We start from the raw sequence: 25,803 nt of genomic DNA, 5'->3' as shown, positions 1-25,803 counted from the left end.
TGGAGGAGAAGCTGCTGACTTCATTGCATCATATGCCAAAAGAAGATAGATTCAGTTTGTCTTAGACTAACATCTAGTCTCTGAAATGAACACATCTTATTGAAAAAAAAAGTTGTTAAATTAGCCCAGAGACTCTTTTCATTTTCGCAGTAATCTAGACTTGCCCACTGTCATAGACTTGCATGGGCTGTGTAAGATATATTTCTTTCAGAGTCTGTATTACGGACATATTAGTCCAATCTTAAAAAAGTTTCGAATAAATTAAAAACATTTTATTGTCCTGACATGCTGTTGCTTGAGCTCTAATTATCAAAATTGTCGCTCTATCATCATCATCCAAAATAAAAATTTTTTATCATCATCAATAACATCCATTAACAAAAAGTAGAAACCTTCCAAACTTTGCCAACCGAGAACAGTGTCCCATTATCAATAAGCAAAGTCTCCCCCTTCATTTTGATCCTCTATTGGCAATATATACACAAAGAAAAAGGTTAAGCACACCCTAATATATTTCATTATTGTTTGGTCCCAATATTTGTAACAGTCATGAAAGATATAATTGCGGGAAGAGTTATGTTTTCTCTAGATGATGTAATCAGTCATGTGTGACGAAAGCTCACGTGCCATGCATGGTATGCCCGTGCAGCATGCTACCCTCGCGTATCTCAAAAAGCAGTATATCCAAACGTTAAAATTGCTTTCTTAAGCTCGGTTTTAAACAGTTATTCCATGACATTGTGTGACCATGGCACAAAGGCGATTATCAAACGCCACAAGAAGGAAAATAATCGGCATGCATAATGCAGGAATGTCTTATAACGCCATTGGTTGGAATTTGGAGTATCATCACACTGTTGTAAGCCATTTACGAAACATGCTCAGACCGGTGATGTACAGGACCATCCCAGATCCGGAAGACTTCCTGTGACGACACATCGCGAAGACAGGGACCTTCTTCGTCTCATACGCAGAAAACCCTTTTTAACAAGTACTCGATTGTCTGAAACAGCTGTGGTTGCCCAATCATCGTTTCAGTACCAGAACCGTCAGGAACCGGCTGAAAGTAGCAGGACTGAGGGCTAGACGAGTCATAAAGCGTCCTTCAGACGAAAGTCGCCTTCTGCTCCACGTTAGTCTGTCATACAGACCCTGATACAAATATATATCAAATACAGTCCATGCAAGTCTATAATGTTTGGCAAGTCTAGATTACTGCAGTATCAGGAAATGAAGAGAGTCACTGGGCTCCCTTTTATTATATTCTTACTAAGATAACTGAACAACTGGGTTTTTCTGTACGATATGTTCATTTCAGAGACTAGATGTTAGTCTAGCTCCACATCACTGATAGAAGAACGAGAGTTTGGAGGCACCGGAACATGGCCTATGCCCCAAGGAACATTAAACCGACTGTATAAGGCGGGGGCTCGGTAATGGTTTGGGCGTGTATCTCTCATGATTCCAGGTTGGATTTGGTCACCATAAGGGGCAACTTAACAGGGGCTCAGTACATCCAGGACGTTTGAGGCCAGTCGTCGTTCCTCATTTTGACAACCACCTACTGCTAATCGACCTCAGGACATGGATGACAATGCCAGGCCTCATTGTTCGCATGCAGTCGTGGACTACATGAGGGCCAGTGCAATAATGACTCTGCCCTGGCCAGCAATGAGCCCAGATTTGAACCCCCTTGAACATGTTTGGGATATTCTGGGGCAGCGCATACAGGCAGGAGATTCTCCTGTACAAGATTTACGCCAATTGGAAGCAGCATTGCATCAGGAGTTGTTGTTGTTGACCCATCAACAGATCCAAAGTCTGACTTGAGGCATGAAACGTAGGGTGGAATGTGTCAGCTGGGCACATGGAGGTTATACCCGCTACTGATCTGTTTCACGTGTCATGTCAAGTAGAGACTTTAAGGAACATTTTCACATGAAACATCAAACGTAACTCATTCACTTAATCCTGCAGCTCCATACTTTTTTTAGGTATTGTCTAAGGTAAAAAACAGTATCTGTGTTACCATGATGTTTTTGTCAGTAAATTTCAATCACAACTCACAAATATCTTCTTTATTTGTTGTCAAATGTTTGTTCTATTCTGTGGTCAGTCATCCAATGCCATGATTTTTGCCATTTGTCACGGTTCAGAAATAGGGGTGTGCTTGACTTTTTTCTTTGTGTATATGTACCATACATGTCCTCCATGCATGGGAAGCCATCAGTAGGCCATACTTCACAGTTGGTGTTGCAATAAATCCATATCACCAAATCACCTTGTACAAGAAATATTTCAATACTCTTTCAGCAATGATTTTACATTATATTTAGAACGAACCGACACAACATAGGAATTTCAGTTTTTTCTCTCTACCGATTAGTCAGAAGAGTTTTGTTGACAGCATTTGGGTGTGTGATAGATAAGTTGTGATGAAGACCTCCACTTTGTTGATCAGTCTTTATCTTGGGATAATCTGCACTGCTAAGACTGGAGCAGCTGGCGTGAACAATGACAGTGCCTGTATAATGTTCCTGATGAGATAGTGTGGCTGTTCCTCGATTGGCTACATTGCATGGAATTCCATACACAACAAACTAATTGACCACAGCAGGAGTTTCTTTCACTAAATTGTATCCAGACAACATAGCTGTAGTATTGTAAACACCTTAACTCTTGCAGGTATTTGCTCAAAAAACATAATGTCAACATTGCTGTGAACATCTCACTGTCAGTTTATATACAAATCCTATATAAAGCATGTAACAAGTGTATGTATTAAAGTTGCTTTCAGCACTATTTCAGTAAACTCAGTACATGACAGCTAATGGGGAATGAAAGCCTACAGTGGTGTAGTTTGTACGTTTTCACTACTTTGTTAATCCAAGGAGCGCAGGTATCCTGTTGACATACAATGGCTGGTCAAAAAGTTCTAAGCCTGACTAACTTTCAACTATGGCTATAACAAAGGGAACTGTTCAATTTTGTATATTGTTTGTGGAGTTCATAGCAAATGTATTTGGTCTGTTAAGGATATTTATATAATTAGTGATAGCCAGTTGAACGTGATGGGGGTCTAAATGGAAACAGAAAGTTTTTGACTTTAGAGGAAAGTACTCCCCAAGAAATTCATGACCGCATGTCACAAGTGTATGGGGATAAGTGCCCTACCTTTTCCACTGTTAAAGTTTGGGCTGCCATGTTTAAGGCTGGAATCCATTGAAACTATTATTCATGAACATTTACAGATGAATAAGATATTTGCTTGTTGGGTGTCAAAGTTATAAATTCTGATCTTAAGGAAGAAAGACATAGCCAGAGAAAATTTAGAGCTAATTGAGGAGGATTTTGTTAAATTCAAATAGAGATTAGCAACGGGTGCTGAAACATTGGTCTACCACTATGATCTCGAGTCAAAACGTCAGTCCATGGAATGACAACCATTCTACTTCTCCGGCACCAAAGAAATTCAAGTCTTCAAGATCAATGAAGAAAGTTATGGCCACTGTATTCTGGGATGCAAAGGGTGTGACCCCTGTTGATTACTTAGAAAGTCAAAAGACAATTACCTATGCATACTATGCTGATTTGCTTCATCACCTGAGAGATTCTATGAAAGAAAAGCAGCGAGGAATGCTGACTGCAGGAGTTCTTCTACTTTATGACAATGCCTCTTCTCACACCTCTTGATTTGCAAAGGCTGCAGTGCGACAATGTGGATTCGAAGAGCTTCCTCACCCTCCATACTCGCCAGACCTGGCACCAAGTGATTTCCACAAGTTTCCTACACTGAAAGAACACCTTCGTGGAAAGCTTTATGACAACAACGATGATCTCAAAGCTGCTGTGAATGGGTTTTTCAGGGTGGCTTCAGAAAACTTCTTCCTGACTGGACTTGGAAAGCTTCACTATGTAGGATATTATGTTGAAAAATACATATTTCGGCAAGAAAGCGTCATTAGAAACAAATTTTAATCCAATGAAATCGCTTGTTATAACTACGGAAAAAAAACAGGCGATGTTACGAAAGCGCGATTACGAAATTTCTCTCAGCTAATTTACTGTACCATTTTACCAGTAGTTAGACATGTAGACAGTGATAGTAATTAATTGGTTTGATACGGTTACTTGATCCGAATCAAAAGGAATGACCGCCGTGTTGTGACAGCAACTACATGTGAGTTGACAGTGTCGCCTCAAATTGGATTGCCCACTAATTAAGAATATAAACTTCGCTTGTGGTTCTCTTTTATTGCATGCATGCACTTCTAAGATCAAAGGATGTATAGTGTGAAAAGTTAACTAGTTGAACAATCGTATTTCCGGGACTTGCCGCGGATGTTTTCAAACAGAACTCCATTCAGCGATAAACGATTGATTATGCAATGAGAAGCATTATGTGCAAATGAACAACGAACAACAATACAAATATGTCTGTGTAAAACTCTCAGTATTAAAAGTGTACATAAATTTTGGGAGCCATGCGATACCGCGCGTAGTAACCGAGGTAGCGCTTTTTCGAAGAGCACAATAGCGAGGGATCACTGTACAATTAAAAACACTATCACAAATGTTGGTTTTGTTTGTTAGGCTTAGAACTTTTTGACCAGCACTCATACTTGGACCTACCTATGAAACAATCAAGCAGCTAGTAACCATGTTACTACATTTGTAATTGGTCACACAAAACCATGTCAAATCAACATGTTCTTGTGTTCAACAAACTGCTGTCCCATGCAGGGATCTGGCAACTAGAGGCTCTCAACATGGAGCTTATATTTCTGAGTAAGAAGCAATGGTGTGGTGGAATTCCAAGAAGTATGACTGGATTTCTTGGTGGCCTCCATTAAAGCTGTTGATCTACTTAGCAGTAATTGACAAGCTAGTATCTGTCTGATCCTGTTGCTTGCTGCTATGGATCAGCCATCACCTGAGCATGTGCAATGTTCCACTACCCATGGTCAAGCAAAGGGACATCTCAAAACCATTTTTCTATTTCTGTCTCAAAGATGTTAACATGTTGCCTGCCTTATTCTAGTATCCCTTAACGCTATCAAAAAGATGTCTGGCATCAAAAACCTACTGTTGCATCATATCATAGGGAAATCATGTAGCTATGGACTCAATGGAGTGTTTGTTTGAAGAAACTTCAAAACATTTTGAGATGACCCCCGCACAGGGCATATAATGAGTGAGATAGCTGGAAAATTCATTATCATGTTTTTAACAAGTCTCCCATTTTTTCCCACATTTTATTACAGGAACAGAGAAATTTTCCATTTCATTAAAATTTTCAGCCTGCCCTTTCACTACGAGCAGGGGGAGGTTAAAATATCCTTCATCTGCCTCCACAGTGGAATGGAAATCGCTTTCCATGGAAAAAGCATCAGGGTGAAATGGAACCCCTCATAAATAACACGTTTCTAAATAACAGATATTTTGGTGCGAATCTTTACCTTAATCAGATATTTGATCTTGCTCCTCTTAAAAAAGCAGACAGTTGTTTTTACAGTTGTAATAGAATGATAAAATCTTGAAGTGTAAAGTGACCAGAGCAGCATGATTTCCCTTGAGATTCGTCTTTCTCTTTGAAAGGAAAAATTATGTCGCATATATATATATCACATGAGAGAAGAAGATGAGAAATCTGATCCCAATTTAAACAGCATGATCGTTGAGATAACACCAAATAAAATAACTGTTTGCCCAGTGACATTTTCTCTTTTTCCCCTGACAAATATTCCCATCAGGATTACATAACACGGTTGTGAGCTCTGAGGGCAAGATAATGGGTGGGATCATGGCGTACAGTGTGTGCTACGGAGTATAAATTGACTGCATTGTGATGCCTTTGTGTCAAGTGAGTGAGTTAGAGGGAACTTAGCTTATTTGCCGTAATAACGACCTGGACATTTCGAAAATTGACAAAAGGGGTGCTTACTAAAACCATACACTAAAATTTGTTTTCAGGGACCTAATGGTAGTGAACATAGTTCAAATGTTGATGAAACTATAACGTTATCCATAATAGTTACTGTATAGTTGTTTTGTTATAGAACATCGGAAAAATATGCCAGAAAACGTGGGGTGTTATGTAAATTTTTAGTCTTAGTAGGGATGCTAATAAAGTTTACTTACAGATTACGCTGGAATATTACTTAGTGCAGAGTTAAACAACAAACTATACAGATTGACCTAGAATTGGTCTTGACAGGACATAAATGGAGAACGTTATCTTGCCAGAGTGACTTTGTCAATAAAAGTCTTTTGAACTACACAAAAAATCATTAATATTTCACCAATATTACAAAAATTGGCACAAACTGTGGACATTACTTTTCACTGTTGGAGTAGGAAGTTACACAAATGCAGCCAGGTCAATCCCTAGAGTTGAAAGATCCCATGAGGACACTGATTGGAACAGCTGAGTTGGACAGAATGGTCAGGATCGCCTCCGTGGTCTAGTGGTAGAGCGTCCGCCCGGAGAGCGGAAGGTCCGGGGTTCGATCCCCGACAGCGTCATACCGAAAGACATTAAAAGATGGTACTTGTTGTTGCCCTGTCTGGCGCTCGGCATTAAGGGGCTAAAATAAGGACTGGTCGGCTCGGAGTCAGTATACTGTGTCTGAGTGGGGTATTCATGTTAAACTGCGGCATGGTATCTCAGTGAGCTAGCACTATAAATCGGCATCAGTCCGGACTAGTACAAGCAGCCACACAAACACACACACGTACATGCACGTCGCTATATAAGTGCAATAATCTTGGACACGACGCTAAACCCCATTTCACCTCACCTCACAGAATGGTCAGCATCCCTGGCATGGCGGATTCAGTCAGTCAGTGGCTTGCAAGGTCCATCCTCGATTATTTAAAGCCTGTCATGAAAAACCTATCTCCAGTTTTGATTATGGCATTTAACAACATTCACTCACTCACTGATAGGTGATTGCCCCAGCTAGATCACCCATATAAATATTTCAGCTTCCAGCCTATTGACCAAATGATCTCATGTTAAATCACAGCTTTTGAGGGGTGGTGGGGTAGCCTAGTGGTTAAAGCGTTTGCTCATCACACCAAAGATCCAGGGCATTTAACAACATTCACTCACTCACTGATAGGTGATTGCCCCAGCTAGATCACCCATATAAATATTTCAGCTTCCAGCCTATTGACCAAATGATCTCATGTTAAATCACAGCTTTTGAGGGGTGGTGGGGTAGCCTAGTGGTTAAAACGTTTGCTCATCACACCAAAGATCCAGGTTTGGATTCTCCACATGGGTACAATGCGTGAAGCCCATTTGTGGTATCCGCCGATGTGATATTGCTGGAATATGGCTAAAAGTGGTGTTAAACCTTCCTCACTCACTCACACACCTTTGACGACGAGTTGCTGCATGATATCAATTCTGTTCTTATGCAAAACAATGTTAGCTGGTGGTGGCCCAACAGCAATCTTCCAACTCTGTTGCACACATGTATATATATACCTGCACTCAGGGCATAGACTGGATGGATTACAGCAGTACTTAATGTTTCATTGAGTGCATAACTTCCCACTGCAACCTCGGGATTAGGAGCACGTTTAAATTGTCATGTAAATTGGATAGTTGAATCTACAGATCTCTGCAAGTAAGGAAGGTTTCAATCATGAAACCCATTATGTAAACAGAATTCTGAAACCAATTAAAATAAAACAAAAACACCATGATCTTATGATTGTGTAAAGAAACTTGGAATAACTCAAAACGAATTACTGACTACTTTTATAATGCTTATTTGGTGGTTGTTTATTCTGTTAATTATAATCAAGAGACACAGTAACATAACTAGCATGATACTAACAGTAAATGCAGTCTCAATTTTCTCGATCAATGATTTTTGCACAAATAGTTCACTGTAAAAAGTTAGGGCGAAAAAAAATCTTTAAAAAATCAGTGTTTGGGTATCATGCCATGACAGGCAATTGTATCTAATACACATTGTAAGAGGATGATGCTACACTCCCTGATAATTCAGATCAACATACATCAAACAATTATTAAAACATAATTATAATAGTCGATTTCCATGACTCTTTACATGCTTGATATACAGCTCATGGCGCTACATTATTATTACCCCAGTCAATAGATCAGTGAGCACTCAAGTTTCATTCTCAGCTCCCTTGGGAGTATACAACCCAAGTTGTCTGTGAGGTGCTAGTAGGTTAACAGTCACATTACCATCTCCTCCTACCGGGTACCCATTCACTGCTGGGTGAACAGTTATCATATCTGTGCAATCACTACTGCATGTAATTAGTAGCAATGTGACTCAGAATCAGTTCTACTGCATCCATTTAGCCCCCATTCACCACCAGCTTCCATCAATAGACTGTGGTCCTCCTTCTATCATGGAAATTAGCATGTTCACTTTCAGTGCCCTCAAAGGAGGTATACAGGTTCAAATTTATCACTGTGGGGTCCTCATAAGGAAATCATTGATGGCAAACCATAAAATATTGTTGATTTCAGAAGGAAGAGAAGTGATAAGGTGGCAAAGGAGATTAATAGTGAAAACGTGGATATAGTGACAATACAAGCATCACGGCACAATCATGGACAATAAGCTTACGTGGACTGCTGACACAGATCATATTCTTAAAAAAAATGTCAACAAAAGATTACATGTTATGAGTAAATAAAGATCTTTTAATGTAAATCAAGATATTTTGTCATATGTTACCATTGTTTTGCTGAAAGTATCTTAACCTTTTCAATTCAATATTGGTATGGTGCTCTGAATGTCAAAAACAAATCTTAACTCAACGAAATTGTTTTTATGCCGAGAAAAATTTCCGGATTTCCATTTATCTGTCCTTTTTGACACTCACATTCTTTATCTTTCTAATAAGATTTTATCTGACCCCACCCACCTTCTAATTTGAGAGTACGCTCTTTTACCTTCTGGATGGTGATATCTAATTCCACATCTCAGAACAAATAGATCCCAAAAATAGTTTATCTCTACAAGAATCCAGCTTTCATAGGGTTGTTCGTGCAGCACGATTTTTCCATTTAATATTTCATGTTATTGGTTGTTATCAGTGTTTCCGTGTGTATTGTATATACCTCCATGTGTATTTTTATGTTTGTATATCTTAACTTATATTATCTATTTTATTTTTTCTTCTAAAAAAGAATCCCCTAGCATGATAAAGTAATGAAGTATTGTGAATATCATTGTCATTATCATTTTCGTGTCCTTGTGATACCAAAATAAAAACATTCTGCCCTGAGAAAGATAGTTTAGTATACAAAAAAACATCATGATTAGAAAATGAACATATAGCAATAGTCAAGACTGAAACAGAGTGCACATGAGTGTCAAACTAAGTTTCCTATATTCGCGCATATGAATGTTAGTGATTGGTCAGTTTCAATCCTACTGCTGATCTGTAAGAACATGACAATATAACATCAACTGATTTGGATATCACGATAATGTTAAACAGGTTGGCTTCAGTGAAGTTTCCTAGTTCAGCTTGACTTTTCCCAAATTTTACATCTCAGTTTTGCTTCAAATGACAATACACAAGGTTCATGAGGGTAGTTAATTTATCCACTTGTAACCTGGAATTACAAGTGAATAACCAACTAGCTATGAGGGAGTGTGGATTATCTCACCCTTCTGAATTAATACTGGAAACATTGGAACTCCATCATTCAGATCTCATGTGTATTCTCAGAAGAAGAAGAAGAAGAAGAAGATCTGACACTTGGGGCTTATACTCCACAATCCAGGGTTTGAAATTAAGTCGGCTAGTCACTAGTCTGAGAACAGCAACTTCACATGAAGGATTTGAGACATTCCCTTGTTGACTACAAGTTTTACCAATTTGTAGATGCAAACTCAAAAGCAGACCAGTTTTATGACCAGTGAAAACAAATTAATTTTTAACCCTAGAATCCCTCACAGCTTGCTGTTATCCTTCAGTTGCATACAAAGCCATGGAAGTGTCCAAGAAGATTGTATAGATCATGTATCTGTGTACTTTCCTCTAAGTGTCCACTAGACAAGGCCATAAATCCATCCAGTGAATCACAGGTGGACTCACATGTAGTCCCAGAAACACAGTTTTGTACGATGTTTCATAAAAATAATTCTTCAAAGGAACCCTCCAATCTTGTTAAGTGAAAAGGGGATGAGTTAGGGCCCCTAAAGCTGAGAATGGAATGGGGGTGATTATTTTATGAAACATATGCTGTGGGGTCTGTTACAGAGGCCACTTTTCATGTCGCCTGACCAAGAGACTTTCATCAAACCTTTCTACATTGATCTACACATATACACCGTCTGTTTGACACAAGAAATTATCACAAATTAAAGTTAAGAATAGTTCATAAACAGACGCTCTTCTACATTCTATACCCAACGCTATCCAGAGCCAAGGATGCAGTTATCACCAAATACCACATCTTTCCTGGAAACAAGTACAAAATATATCCATCCCATGCGAGGAATATAAGTTCATCCACAAAGACAACCCTACCTTAATACACAGAGAAAGGTATGAAACAGTCAATTTGGACATCAAGGTTCAGGGGAAATCTGCTCTGACAACAAATGATTTTGATCAGGGTACAAGTATGAATGACAAGTTGCTTGGGAAGATGGGACAGACAGCAGAAGGCACACATCAGTAACATTTCTAGGCACTGCTGCAAACTGTTCCATCTGCTTTGTTGTTGACTGCAGAGCGCTCACCACAAGCAAGCATCTCCCAGATAAGCACTGCAAGACAGACCGTGCATTGTACCACATGCCAGGGCAGTATCGCTGAATGCTGTAAACATTCCACACAAATCTTCATGCAATAAATCCACAGATTAGTTTGTCAAAGGACACTTTATAACCATTACAGTCTGCAGTGAAACACCAGCTGGGACAGACCTGCGTCCCTATGGATACAATGAACATTATCCCAACAGGAAAAAAAGCCAGTCTTGATGATGTGCCTGATCTTGTTCTGGAACACGACTAAATTATCACTAACCACTGGCAAAAACAATAAAGGGTGCAATGAAATAACTACATATCATGAGACTTTTGATGAAATGATGACAGAAGCAGCTGACATGAAAGCAATCAATGTAAAAAACAAGTTATTATTTTATATCATCATGATCATGTTTATGAGACCATAACCATGATAAGAGGAGACGGCAAACAGTATCTGACAAAGAAATTTGTGTTAAAAAACACTGAGTTTGTTTTATGTAAAATGTTTATGAGAATATGCTGGGGATCTGATTCACAAGAAGATCTTAATGCTACATAAGTTAGTTAATATTTACAGCACATCAGAAATCTTTCAGCTGCAGTGACAAGTCTGACTGCTAGATCTACCCTCAGTGCTTGATATAGTTTAGAGGTTAACCTGGGGTTAAAAGGGATCCTTTATCTCTGGTGAAACAATTTCTGTGTAACTTCATTCATGTGGTCTGTCAGAAGTTTTTGCCCTTAGCAAACAGCTTATCAGCCAAAGACATAGCTGAGACATTAGTTTTTATGATACTGGGCAGCTTCAGCTTGATGTTACCAATCCATAGGTCCAGTAAGCTGTACCTCAGGATGAATGGACACGGCTTCAGAAATACATGGGAACCCCAATGTTCAAAATCTGAGGGCCGTCTGTCCATGACCCAGATTAATAACCCGGATCTTGTGGTAATGTAAGACACTGATGTATGTGAGTGAGTGAGTGAGTGAGTGAGTGAGTGAGTGAGTGAGTGAGTGAGTGAGTGAGTGAGTTACAGATAGTCTCAGTACCTCTGCAATTATATCTAGTGGAGTGAGTGAGTGAGTATGGTGTAACGCCGCTTTTAGCAATATTCCAGCAATATCACAGCGGGGGACACCAGAAATGGGCTTCACCAATGTACCCATGTTGGGAATCGAACCCGGGTCTTCGGCGTGACGAGCGAACGCTTTAACCACTAGGCTACCCGCCCGCCCCTTATCTAGTGGAACTTATGCTCAAACTTGTGAGTAACCAGCTTGAAGGTCTGAGTGATCAAGCCTGGTCCAGACAAAGGTGCAGTCAATGATCATTGCATGGCCATATGTAAAGCGGTAGTCATACTCAGCAGCCATTGTGAAGTCTTCAATTGTTTATTTTTTGGTTGACAAAACTTTGGGGCTAAAATTCAGATGAAAAGATACATTACAAAATTCACAATTTCCATATTAGTACTGCTACTAAAGAATGAAAAACAAACAGTTTCAAAATGGCAAGATTCTTGAAAGATACTTGATTGGGTGTTTTCTTAGAATAAAGATTTTTATATGTTAGTCACCATTTCTTACAAACAGCATTGGTAAAATCTTGTGGTTTTTTTCATTTCCTTTTATCATTATACAGAGTTGGGAAAAACTTGTAATGTTTTCTTCTTTCTAATTTCAGTGTCTTGGTCAGTCTTTCAAAGACATAAGTTAGAAAACAAAAACGTGTATTCGAATGATCTACATATCTAATAATTCTTGGAGCAAATTCTTGCAATGCACTGCATCTTCAATTCATGACTAGAACCCCAGCAGCTAGTGCTTTGATCCCTGTTTGGAAAGAACATTCTCAGCTACAGCTTGTGGCTGGCAAGAGCTCAGGGAGCATCCCTCCATTCCCTGGCCTCTAATTACAGCTGCCAATGAAACATAAACAGCCAGGGTAAACACAGGTCCACCAAATGGTCAAGGTGATGACCATCAACTGGCCCTGAGGAGCCTCAACAATGACAGCCGTGCACATGAATCATGCCAGTCTCTCCTGACATTCCTGCCATGTTCTTACCACAGCCTCCTCTGCGTAAATAAACAGTCTATGTTAAATGACAGAGTGGGAAGGTGCAGACATCCGCAGCAGCAATTACACGGACCAGGGAAACAGCATACAAACACAAACACTGGCCACGTCTGTAGCTCCACTGATAAGATGAGTATCAGCGGAACCATGGGATCATGTGTCTCTCTTAACCAGTTCAGTATCACACCTCATTTGCAGCGGATCACCCCTTGGTGCAATCTCCCATCTTTAATGATATTTTCCCATTGCAGATGAAATTGAAACGTAAACAAATATTATTGAAAATGCTGTCATTTTTGTTTGTTTATAATTGTATCAATTTAAAGTCAATAAACAGTTCAAGATTTAAAGAGGGTTAACTTTTCCTATCTCAATTGAATCTAATTTTACTGTTTACATGTGATATTAATTTCAGTGGAACAGTGGGCATCATAGAGGAATTATACAGATATTTGTACATGAGGACTGAGCTGATCCCCAATAACTGTGAAGATTGAATAACATACCCTCAAATAATGCATTACATTGTAATAATACAAGTTTGACACCAAATTTAACCTTGTTTCCACTTGAACACCTCCAGTCTCTGCTAGCCTCCATACAACTAGGCAAACATGTCTCATTAACAGAACAAGCATTCATGGGACCACTTTTGAAAATGAAAATGAAAACATTCAAAAGTTTTTATCTGCCAAAATTCCATGTAATGAGGGGACGATGAAAGCTTTGATAACAGGCACTTTTTCTTCAAAAACAAGTTCAGAAGTTAAATAAGGAATGATGTAACAACACATGGTACATTTTCAAAATTGGTGACATGAAAACTGACTCACAGTGGACTGTCCTTCGGGCCTCAAAGTTTCAATAATATTAACATGAAGGTGAAATGGGGTTTAACATCATGTTCAAGATTATTGCACTTACATAACGCCATCAGAGCCAACCAGTTTCGTTTTATCCCCTTAAAGCTGAGTACCAGGCAGGGTAAAAACAAGTACCATATTTTAATGTCATTTGGTATGATGTGGCCAGGGAATCAAACCACTGACCTTCAGCTCTCCAGGCAGACGATCTATCCACTAGACCACAGCAGTGGTTGAATAATACTTAAGAGGTCAATGACCCTTAATTAACATAAAGTACCATTCAAATTGGTGAGAAACCAATGTTGATAAAATTCAAACACCAAGTTCCTTTATTTGTCGTATAATGAGAAAGTGATAAATGTTTAAACCACTTCAAGTATTATTACTTTGAACAATTTAATTGAATTGTATTTACTTGACCAATTTCAACAGAAAGTCTGTATATGTACGACAGATATATTTTTCCAGAATTAAATTGCCCATAATTAAGGGTGCATTATACGCGAATAAATAAGTCTTGTGTACATTGATCAGTTGGAAGGAGTTCTAATTGGGATTGTTCACTTGCCAATATATTAGCAAATATCGCCGTGGGCGCTTATTGGAGCAGGGCGCTTATTACGTCGAATACGGTAATTTATTTGCAAAACTGGGATTTTCTTAAAAGTCCTTATCTTTATAATTTCTGGGGTATCTTGATATTTCATTCAATTCATTTTTTATCCTGTTAACAGTGAAATGCATGTCCCCTCTACATAGCTATAACACTAGTTACAAATAGAATAGAACTAGGGACTTTTTACAGACACTAGCTTCAGTCTTGGGGCCGAATATCAGCTTCTGAGCAGGTCTAGATAAATACGCATATTGATTAACTTTTCAGGACAGGATTCTCACTAACAGGGGCTGGTTTCAAAAGTGATTGTATCACACTGGTTGTCATCCAATACCTTAACACAGAGTTACTATGGTCGCAGTGTTGTAATCACTTTGTGAAATGGTCAGTAAGTCACTTTCACATTTAATATTTTCATGGTATTACCATTAATCCTTGTAAACATGTGCACTGTATAACAAGCTCTACACTGACATTGAAACTGCTATTGGCTCTTAGTTTGAATAAATTTGTTTAATTTGACAATTCTGTCATGCTTTATGTCTTGTTCCTGCAATTATGTGGAGGTTATCTTGAATACAATCTCTGGCTTAACTCATAACAGTAGTTAGAAAAATACAGCACAGATGAATAGATCAAAATCTTCTCTGTAATTATCATTACTCAGTATGTTAATGATACTTTAACATAATTTAACTGCAGTTGTCAGTTATTACACATCTCCAAATAGACTTTTCTATCAGCAAGATCAGAGATTACATCTATTCCTTAATCACTTGATGATGTGTGGGATGGCATTCACTGACAGCTTGGAAAGTGAAAGTCAAGTTGTTGTGTTAGTATTTTACATATGACCCTCATACACTACTCAACGATCGCTAATAAAGGGCCAAAACAGTCATGTTAAGTCATAGGTGTGATCCTTAGCAAATGTTGAAAAGTATACATTACCGTATTCGACGTAATAAGCGCTCCGCTCTAATAAGCGCCCATGGCGATATTTGCTAACATATTGACTAGTGAACAATCCCAATTAGCACCCCTTCCGATTGATCAATGTACACAAGACTTATTTATTCGCGTATAATACGCACTCGTGTGTTATATGCACCCTTAATTATGGGCAATTAAATTTTGGAAAAATATATTTGTCACACATAAACATTTCAGGCTGTCAGCATACACCACAAAATTTATCTTTCAACTCTGTTTTTTTCACCAAAATGATATCTTAATAAGAGCCCCCCTATTGCTAATTTATTACGTCGAATACAGTTAATATTATTTTACATGTCACCCTTATATACAGTCAAGTCTCATTAATCTGACACTCGTTAATCCAACAATCGACTTTATCCAACGCTTATGATGGGGACCGATTAAATCAGTGCTATTTAGACCCATTAATCTGACAGTCTCGCAATCGGACTCCGACATGCCTAATTTGCAACGAATTACCGAAATCACACATTAATCAGTCTCGTTAATCTGACACAGTGATCAGCATACTCTGTGGTCATCTGCCCGCGAGTACACAGCCTGTGTTTTAATGCGAGATGAGTCGGTTGGTAGCCGCATATTACAACAGCTGCAGAGTGTCTTGCTTAACAATAAACAATTAATGCTTTAAATAAAGAAAACAGGATTAATCACATGCTTAGTGAACCTCAATCTCATTAAAATCAGATACAAGTTCTCGCTATCGCAGAGGACATCCCAATACAGGTCACACTAACATAACTTTTTGCTAACTATGACCGACCATTGAAATGACTAACACACAGGAAGTCAATGTTAGCCACTAAAAAAGCAGCTTTCTTAAGCTTTGCGGTATCAGTTTCAAACTGGCAACTTCCATTCCAGACTTTGCTTTTTAAAGTATTTTGAATCAGTCATACAGTCCGTAACAGTTGTATTGTGTTAAACTTTAGAGGTTGCATGATTAGAAAACATATTCCGCTGACAATGTAACATAACAATTTAAATATTTGATTTTTTTAATTTCGTGTTTGTATCGTTATCTATCGTGTAGTTGTCCGATTTTCGATCATGAACATTGATACTACTAAATTTTGTTCATTCGACATACTCGTTAATCCGACATAATCATACCAACCATGTCGAGTTAACGGGACTTGACTCTACACAGGTATTTGTATTGATATACCAACTCAAAATATGATGCTTGTGTCAGGTGATGCACAAAACACCAGGGGAATTATTACCATCCTAATATTCCAGCCATGTCACAGCAGACTGTCAATACATGAATGGGCCGTGGCAAACCAGTGGTTGACAGCATGACATTTCAAGGCAGAGTCTAATGACACACCTTCAACCACGTCACACACTGGACTCACCCAATTAGTGCCGGTATGACAAGCATCTGCCTCTAAAACCCAGTGCTTTATTATTTCCATTCTATTTTGCAAATATGTTGACCTGCACTACAGACTTGTTTGAGTCCCCGTTTCGAAATATGTGATGATAAAAGTAGCTGTCCAATATAATTACATGAGCGAGAGAACATCTGTGCGACGTTGCTGGTAATGCAGATGGATAGGGTGATGTCACTTCCTTGAACCTATGGAAGTGAATGGGTGCAGGGTACTTTTCAAAATCAAATGAAAATAAAATACACTGGACAAGCATGGGGTACTCCGGGTCACAGAGTTTGAAAAACAAAGCTATTTTGGACATCAGTTGCAAGGCAATGTCCTTGGAAGGAAGATACCTCACACAGATATCCTAAAGATAGACTACTGGAATGTTATCATTAGTGTGTATTCTCTGCACTCAAATTAAAGAAAACAAAATCCACTGAAACATTTGCAAGGATCTGTAGCCAAAATAATCCAGCAAAACGTGTAATACAAGCAGTCACAGATAAGTTAAGACTGACAAAACATATCTGTGCAAGTCCAAAGCTCTTACAAGATGAAACCAGATTCAAAACATTCATTATAACTCAAACCCAGATCCGTCACCATCCCTATTTGAAATCAAAACCTTGTCAACGTAGATCAGCATTTCGTAGGGCTATCTCAACAGTGCGCATTTAACAAGTACGACTTTTTCCTACTTTGCAAACAATTCAAGTTTCCTGTACAGACACCTCAACGTGTGTGGGCTGGCTCCTTGTTCCCATTAAAACATTCTCGTCTTAATGACAGAAGGAACTGTTTAAATAAGGAGACTTGTTACACTGTACAGAAATTGATAAGTTCTAATAGCTTTTTCTCTCTGTTTAGACCAAATGGGAGGCAGTCATTTTTGCACAACTGCTAAACTAATAAACAAGCGAATATGTATGCGTAACACTATAGTACGCAGGTATTTGCCTCGAACCCAGATGATGTAACTATTCACGCTAAATAGCCATGACTAAATGGAAACTGACAGCCTGTTTTTCTCGCTTCACTTTACTGAGAGAGATGATCTCATCTGTGGAAACGAGGAAACATAGGAATGAATTGCACATATTTTGTTTTTAGAATAAATTTTTTTCTCGCAACTCTCACTTGATGATTAACCTTGTAAGATATGTATTTCTTGCACCAGTTTGCACATTGCATAAATATCGACTGTAATGCATGTCAGGGCATCCTGTATAGCTGGGGCTGGAAACAGCCTGTGAAACTCATTATGTGAAATGCAATACGTTTTCCTGAGTTTATACCAGCCCCACAGCTGTTGGCACAAGTGTGGTATAAGGGAGATAACTCTATTTGTCTTTCACTGCTTGTGCATTGCGGCTATTCATATTACAGCAGTAAAGAAAAAACAGGTTCAATTCCACTAAATTATTGGGAAAGAATTGTACAAGAAGTACCAGAATTGACAAGTTTTAATTTTTTTTAACCTTACTGTGTCCATTATTGTCAGTTCAATGATAAATATTTGACATCAGATCAATGACAGTGACTATGGTGTTTGGCCAAATATTGTAAAACCCTATCGATATCACAGTGGCCCTACCCTACTACTCTGAGATCAATGTGACTGAGATTAATCAAGACAAGGCTCTCTACCAACACAACTGATCACATACGGCCATAGACCATCAAATGAGTACATGCTGTCAAATTTGCTCGTCATTTCAGAATCAAAATGTTTCCTCCAAATGGCCAATGGAGGTGCAAATGGGACAACTGTCAATATTGCACTTACCATCTTCTCCTGTGCTGCCTTCTCACTGACCTCGGGGTCAGTGTGTGAGGGCCCAAAGAACATCGCCTGTTCCAGGTTGTAGGTGAACTCCACACAGTCAGACTGGGACAAGAAGTGGCCGAAGTGACGCAGACAGGTGATCCGGAGAAATGTCTGTCAACAAACACACAACTTAGCATAACGCCACACCAACATAACTTTGACTAGCAATGGTTGTGTATTTCCCAAAGAGTTGTATTGCAATATATTGACAGTGACTGACAGTGATTGTACATACTAGGGCTGCAACGAATACACTATGAGGCGAATACGATTCATATCACGAATATAGGGTAACGAATACGAATATTAATTCACAATTACAATAACATAACAAGTGAGCAGTTTATGTATTATTTATTATATTCAGTGAAACAATAACAACATAATTTATTTGACATGGTTTGTTAATTATTAATAAATTATACTTTTATTTACTGCACTTATCCAGGTACTAGTATCTGCTCAAATGCGACAATGACCAGTGAAAACAATACTATCAAATTAAATATTATTAGAGTGTTGTCACTGAAAGAAATCTATGCATATAATATGTTGTTGTGGATATTTTCAGGTACAGGGTATGTAAATATACATGATAGCATATTCATAAATATTCGATTCTAGTGGCCATGAATAACGAATTCAATTCATGAATGGTTACGGTTCGATTCACCGAATACGCGTGTGAATCTTAACAGCCCTAGTACATACTGATAATATTTTCAACATCTAAAGTAAATATTACGATGTCAAACTCAGCATGGTCAGTTGCCGCCATTTTGTAGTCATGGTTAGAGGGGAAATAACAATGTAAGAGCAAAATCACTTCTGCGTTTCTGCCATTTGGTCAATCAAATTGTAAGGGAAACCTCATTTGTGAATGAATTTCTGTGTAGATTTTAGGTTACATGATACTAATAATAATGAAAGTTGATATATATATTTTAACCCACTATACCAGAACACAGAAAAAATATTGCAATACATATTGTTTGAAAAGTGTATTGCAGTTTGCCATGCATCCTACACTACAAGGACCTGTTCCACAAAGCTGTCTTAGCCCTATGTTGCTTGTATGTCTGTGTTGCTGTATGGAGCTACGATCATTGATAGTGAAAAGATACTGAACTCTGTGATCCCAGGGACAATATACTTCAACAATCACTGATAGTGAAAAGATAGAGAACTCTGTGATCCCAGGAACAATATACTTCTAAGAATCATTGAGAGTGAAAAGATACTGAACTCTGTGATCCCAGGAACTAATATACTTCCATAATCATTGATAGTGAAAAGATACAGACCATGATAGCAAAATTGAAATGTGGCCCTCCTGACCAAGACCTCTCAACATCAGACATACAACTTTTTAAACATTCAAGATTGGGGTGATGGGAAGTGCTGGAATATGGGCCTATGCCAGTGACTCATTGAAATACTTGACAGTGTCCAGGAATGATCTTACCTCCTGAATCTCACTGAGCTGTCCCCTATGTTTGGAGGTGAAGTCGATAGTGGCCTGGATGTCGGCCAGGGCGGAGAAGCCGGACAGGTTGATGTCTTCTCGGAGAGGGAACAACTGAAACCAGCTTGGTGTGCTACTGTCCGTCAGCCGCATCCTCAGTTCATCAGACCATATCTGATCTGTGGAACACAAACTTACACCTACAACCATTGCATACACAACAAACACCCTGCTTCTGTCCCCTGTTCATTCTAGTTGGAGAAAAGGGGGTCTTTGGGCTCACCAGTGAAAACATAGTGCCAACGCAATGTTCCTCACTATTCACATTAGTGAGCGAGTGAGTGAGTTGGGTTTAACGCCGCTTTTAACAGTATTCCAGTTATATCGCGGCTTGTCAGCTTAATGTGGGAGGAAAGCCCCAAGTGATGCAGGTCTCAGACTTCAGTGAAACCCACAAGCACAGGTATGGTGCTGACAAACCTAGAAACATTATTGGGGCGAACCGGGATTCAAAACCACAATCATAGGTTTCTATTCACATTAGAAATGAGTCGAATGCTTTATGTTGTGAGATTTTAGGAAAGTGTGGCAGTGTAATGTGGTCTGGTTTATTTGAGAGGGCAGAATCTCAATATAATATTCTTATTCATATTAAACATGTCATAAAGTAAAAACATTTTTCCTGGGGTGGTTGAAAAGTTCTGAGCCTAACTATGGTGGACAGAGGTGAGGAAGTGAGTATGATTTTACACACTTTTAGCAACATTCCAGCAATATGAGGGCAGGGGACACGAGTAATGGGCTTCACACATTGTACCCATGTGGGGATTCAAACCCAGGCCTTCGGCATGGCAAGCAAATACTTAAACCACTAGGCTACCCCACCGCCCTGATGGACAGAGGTGATGAAGTTGGTTGCTGACTATTTTCAGCATACTCCTCTCCACGGTCCACACAGAGGATCCAAAGGACATAGAAGGCTTCCTCCTGGTGGTTCAAAAAGTCCTCCACAGCAGAAATGACGGCATCATCATTTTTATAATGCTTGCCAGACAGTTCTTTTAAGTTTGGGAAGAGGTGGAAATCTGACAGTGCCAAATCTGGTCAACTTGGAGGTGATTCAAAGAGTTCAAAGTCACAGTCATGGCAACAACAGACTTCTGCACAGGTGCATTGTCCTGATGCATCAACACACCTTCAGTGAGTTTTGCATGGCACCCAGCCCTGTTTGGTCAAGCAGTTGCTTAAGAAGATGAGCATAATATTGGCCATTAATGATCTGACTTTTCGGGAGGTAGTTCACCTGTAGGATGGGAAATACACTTAATACATGCAAACTGTTAAGTGTGTACTGAACATCCTTTGTAGTTAGGATCAGAACTTTTCAGCCACACTCTTATTTTCAATACATTCTCTGCTTTCCTAACATTGTCAACAATGGCCTAACAAAGTGCTGAAAGCATAGTGAGTGAGTGTGTATGGTTTTACGCCGCTTTTAGCAATATTCCAGCCATATCACGGCGGGGGACACCAGAAATGGGCTTCAAACATTGTACCAAAGTCGGGAATCGAACCCGGGTCTTCAGCGTGACAAGCGAACGCTGCTGATAGCATAACTGTAATGCTATTTGTCAGGGCATTTTCATTTATGAGCCTGAGGTCTGCAATTAACAGCCTGACGAAAATTGTTTCATAAACAGAAATGATATTAACTGATAGTACACTCACCATGGCTGATCAATTCCTTTTCCTGAGGCAAAAAGTTGAGCAGAACTGACAGTCTACACCATAACGACTGGGAGCTCTGAAAAAATATCAGTCTCATAATACATTATCTATTGCATGTTTATTTGTTATTTATCACCCCACTTATTTATCACCCAAGCTATATCATGTTGACCTGTAAATAATTATGTCTGGGACAAGTAAACCAGTGATTGATATTATGAGCAATGTCCCATACTGTAAGGGCAGCGTTCAGAATTAAGGTACCTCAGGTTTGACTTTGAGGTTTGCTCCCAGTTTATTTAAACTGAGGGACAACGAAAGGACCATGCTTCACCTTGTTCCACAAAGCAGTCTTTGTGCTGAGTCTTGGCGCTATTATAAATCTATGTTGTGTGTTATAAAAGTTGTAGTACTAAGATAACATTGAGGAATGAGGACCTGGTGATCTAATTACACATTTAGAACATTATTTTGCTAATCTAGTTTGCAAAAGCCCAGAGAGACGTAGAATCCAGAGCACTGTACCTGAGCACATGTGTTGATGATGGTTGAATGGCACTGCATCCAGTCACACATCACCTTGACAGTGGAAAGCAGACCCTCCGTCTGGATAACCTCGATCACCCGCTGCAGTCTCAGCCGTTCAGCCTCCGCCCTGACGCACACAATGTACAACTCACAGCATCCACAGACTGGTCTAGCCGCTTATCACAGATCATTCATTAAAGAGGTAAGGAGCTATGGGCTTTAATGTTGCGTTCAAGATTACAGCATTTACATAGCATTGTGCATGCACGTGTGTACGGCTGCTTGTACTAGTCTGTATTAGTGTTATGTTTATTGTGCTCAAGCCCACGAAGATACCATGCCACAGTTTTAACATGGATACCCAACTCAGACACAGTATAGTGACTCCAACTATTTGAGTCCTTGTTTTATCCCCTTAATGCTGAGCGCCAGGTGGGGTAACAAGAACCCGGGTCAGATGGGTACTGAGTAGGACCCGGGTACCCACAGGACTACCCGGACCTGTGGTTAGTCACGTGATATATTGTTTAATGACAAAAAATCACTATATAACTACATGGTTACATGACAATTTTAAGTCTCTAATGTTCGCATTTCTTCATGACTATGAACACGTTCCTTCTAACTTAATTATGTTTGAACAAAGCTAAAACTTCAGTCAACTGCAGTGTATGCATGACCACAGTGTTTTATACGTGTATCTAAAAACATTCTGCCAGGGCTACTGTCAAACTATTCCCAATCGGACATTTTGCACCTATCTCTTGACACCAACAGCGGATACCTGGGTAGGGTCGGGTAATAGGGGTGTTGGTACCCGGGCAGTAAATTTGGACTTGTCCCAGCCCTACCGGACACTATCCACTCGACTATGGAATCAGTTATTCAGAATAGATAAGCTTGAAGCATTGAAATGTAGTCATTAATTGTGCAATGAGCATAACTTGGAGCCAAGCACCACTTTCATTGCTTCAATACAAAATATTGAAGATACATATTGAAAGAGCGGAAATTACTAAATACTATAATTTCAATATTTCTCAAGCTTGATGTATAATTGGTATGGGGACAAAGCTAGACATATATCTAGCAAAATTTGGTGAGTGAATATCATTTTATGCTACAGGCTGTAAATAATCCCATCTGTGGCAAATAAACCAGTGGTTGATAGCATGAGCAACAATACATACTCTCAGGGTATGATGAAACACAAACAGCCAGGTCGTACATTGCAATCACAAAATCCTAACCAAAGTTGTCTCTTATGACAAGCTGGGGTTACTGGGGAGCTATTTGGGGGCACAATTAGAAAATCTTACTTGTCGTTGTAACTATCACAGGAATTGTCGTCATCTGCCTCCATCTCAGTCTCAGTGAGTCCAGATGGATCTGAAACACAATCAAGTTGATGACATCAACTCCAATGAATCAAGCTTCAATAGAATGACTACTTCTTGTGTTACTAAATAATCATTATTGCAGTCCTGACATTACAACTGACAACATGCCTACCCAATGTTACCATGGTGACTGGTGTCAAGTATAGGCTGCCGGTACACATTTTCATATTTTTTGGCTAATGGACATTTTTAGTTTATCTCATGTAGATTGTATTACTGTCCTTTTCTTGTTTTTATGTCTCACGACATAAACTCACTTGAGTTCCAGACAGGTGAGATACAAACACCAAGTGAAATGTCTTTTATTGTTTATATGTACCGAGCTTAAGGTTTCATAAAATATGATGTCCGACTATTCAGCAAGAATGCTGTACCTGTGTCTGTAGGACATGCACTGACTTCTGTGTCAGTCTCGATCTGGAAGTTGACCAGCTTGTTGGTGATGTCTGCCACATGGTGCGCCTCCATGGATGACAGGAAACCTGCAGACAGTCAACAGACATCAGTCAAATAGTCAACAGACATCAGTCAAGTAGTAAACAGACATTAGTCAGGTAGTCAATAGACATCAATCAAGCAGTCAACAGACATCAGTCAAGCAGTCAACAGACATCAGTCAAGAAGTCAACAGACAACAGTCAGGCAGTCAACAGACAACAGTCAAGCAGTCAACAGACAATTGTCAAGCAGTCAACAGACAACAGTCAAGAAGTCAACAAACAACAGTCAAGCAGTCAACAGAAAACAGTCAAGCAGTCAAGCAGTCAACAGACAACAGTCAAGAAGTCAACAGACAACAGTCAGGCAGTCAACAGATTGCAGTCAAGTAGTGATACTACTGGATAACACAGATGTCTGGATGATGCATTTACAACAAGCATGAAATACTCACATCCCCCGCCAATATGACATGTCGGGTGTGTGCAATGCATTAGCTCCTGTGAACTATGGGCCTTTTTGTAAAGAAATATAGTACGTTTTTCAAGATCTGCTCCGGAAACGAGGACTACCTCCATTTTCAGTCTAAATCAAAGTCGTTGCCATGGAAACTCGAAAAATTACTTTTAAAAAAAATCCAAAACTATCCAAAGGCACCAGTTCACCACTAGACCTATCAATGTGCAAAATATGGTGAAGAAAAATGGTACAGTTTTCAAGATCTGCTCCGGAAACGAGGACTACCTCCATTTTCAGTCTAAATCAAAGTCGTTGCCATGGAAACTCGAAAAATAACTTTTAAAAAAAATCCAAAACTATCCAAAGGCACCAGTTCACCACTAGATCTATCTATGTGCCAAGTTTGGTGAAGAAATATGGTACGGTTTTCAAGATCTGCTCCGGAAAAGAAATGTGACGGAAGGACGGCCGGATGCCCCACCGATGTCCTTCTCACCCTAATTCGGGACTCATTATTTGTACATTCCTTCTCCTTTGTCAAATAATAAAAACACAACACGTGTTTATTTTACCTTTTATTCAACTGTTTCATTTTCCCTATCACCAGTATGACACTTACAACATACTATGTCGAACAACTCATATTCATTATGTTTACCAAGGATACAATTTCACATCCTTGCCTAAAAATAGCTTTGCTAAAAATAACTGTGTCGCTTAGAACAAATCAGTGTTCTACTAACTACCCTCACAACCAAATAGGCGTCTGATAAAAAACCGGCGAGCCACCGGTCACTTTTTCACAAACCGGCGACCACTTACTACCGCCACCGGCGACCTACCCAGGCCACCTTAATTTACCCGGCAATAACACCGGCGACCTAAACAACAATTTGGTACGACAAGCATACTTAAACCGGCGACCCACCGGTCTATAAACACATTATACAGTTACAAAGCCACATACAACCACCGGCGACCACTATTCGCGGGAGCACTAGTAAATCGCCAATACCGGCGACTACATTTTACGCCACACCACCGGCGACCCACTAACGGCGTGTCACTATAACACACCGCTTATCCGTCATAACAACCAATAACAGGCTTACACATCATGGAATTAACGACCCCGCCGGTATATTCAGGTATTTAAGGACACGCCCCTAAGCAATCAGTCTGATGAGCGCAAGCCGCGAGAAACTAGTAACAATTACTATTGCTTCCAATAGCTACATATTT

At 39.3% G+C, this 25,803-nt stretch overlaps 1 protein-coding gene across 1 annotated transcript in view; it reads right to left on the bottom strand.

Moving 5' to 3' along the window:
- Window positions 1-25,803, bottom strand: part of LOC124146821 (nonsense-mediated mRNA decay factor SMG5-like) — a 79,351-nt gene that overhangs the window by 34,423 nt on the left and 19,125 nt on the right. The window contains exons 15-20 of the mRNA XM_046517286.2: window positions 24,039-24,146; window positions 23,584-23,653; window positions 22,262-22,391; window positions 21,737-21,812; window positions 20,009-20,187; window positions 18,502-18,654 (exon numbers count right to left, since the gene is read on the bottom strand). Coding sequence (XP_046373242.1) covers window positions 18,502-18,654; window positions 20,009-20,187; window positions 21,737-21,812; window positions 22,262-22,391; window positions 23,584-23,653; window positions 24,039-24,146 — 716 coding nt within the window. The remainder of the gene's footprint in view (window positions 1-18,501; window positions 18,655-20,008; window positions 20,188-21,736; window positions 21,813-22,261; window positions 22,392-23,583; window positions 23,654-24,038; window positions 24,147-25,803) is intronic.

This window comes from Haliotis rufescens, unplaced genomic scaffold, assembly GCF_023055435.1.
Source record: "Haliotis rufescens isolate VD_foot unplaced genomic scaffold, xgHalRufe1.0.p SCAF_1, whole genome shotgun sequence".
Lineage (NCBI taxonomy): Eukaryota > Metazoa > Mollusca > Gastropoda > Lepetellida > Haliotidae > Haliotis > Haliotis rufescens.
This window is presented reverse-complemented; position numbering and strand designations above follow the sequence as displayed.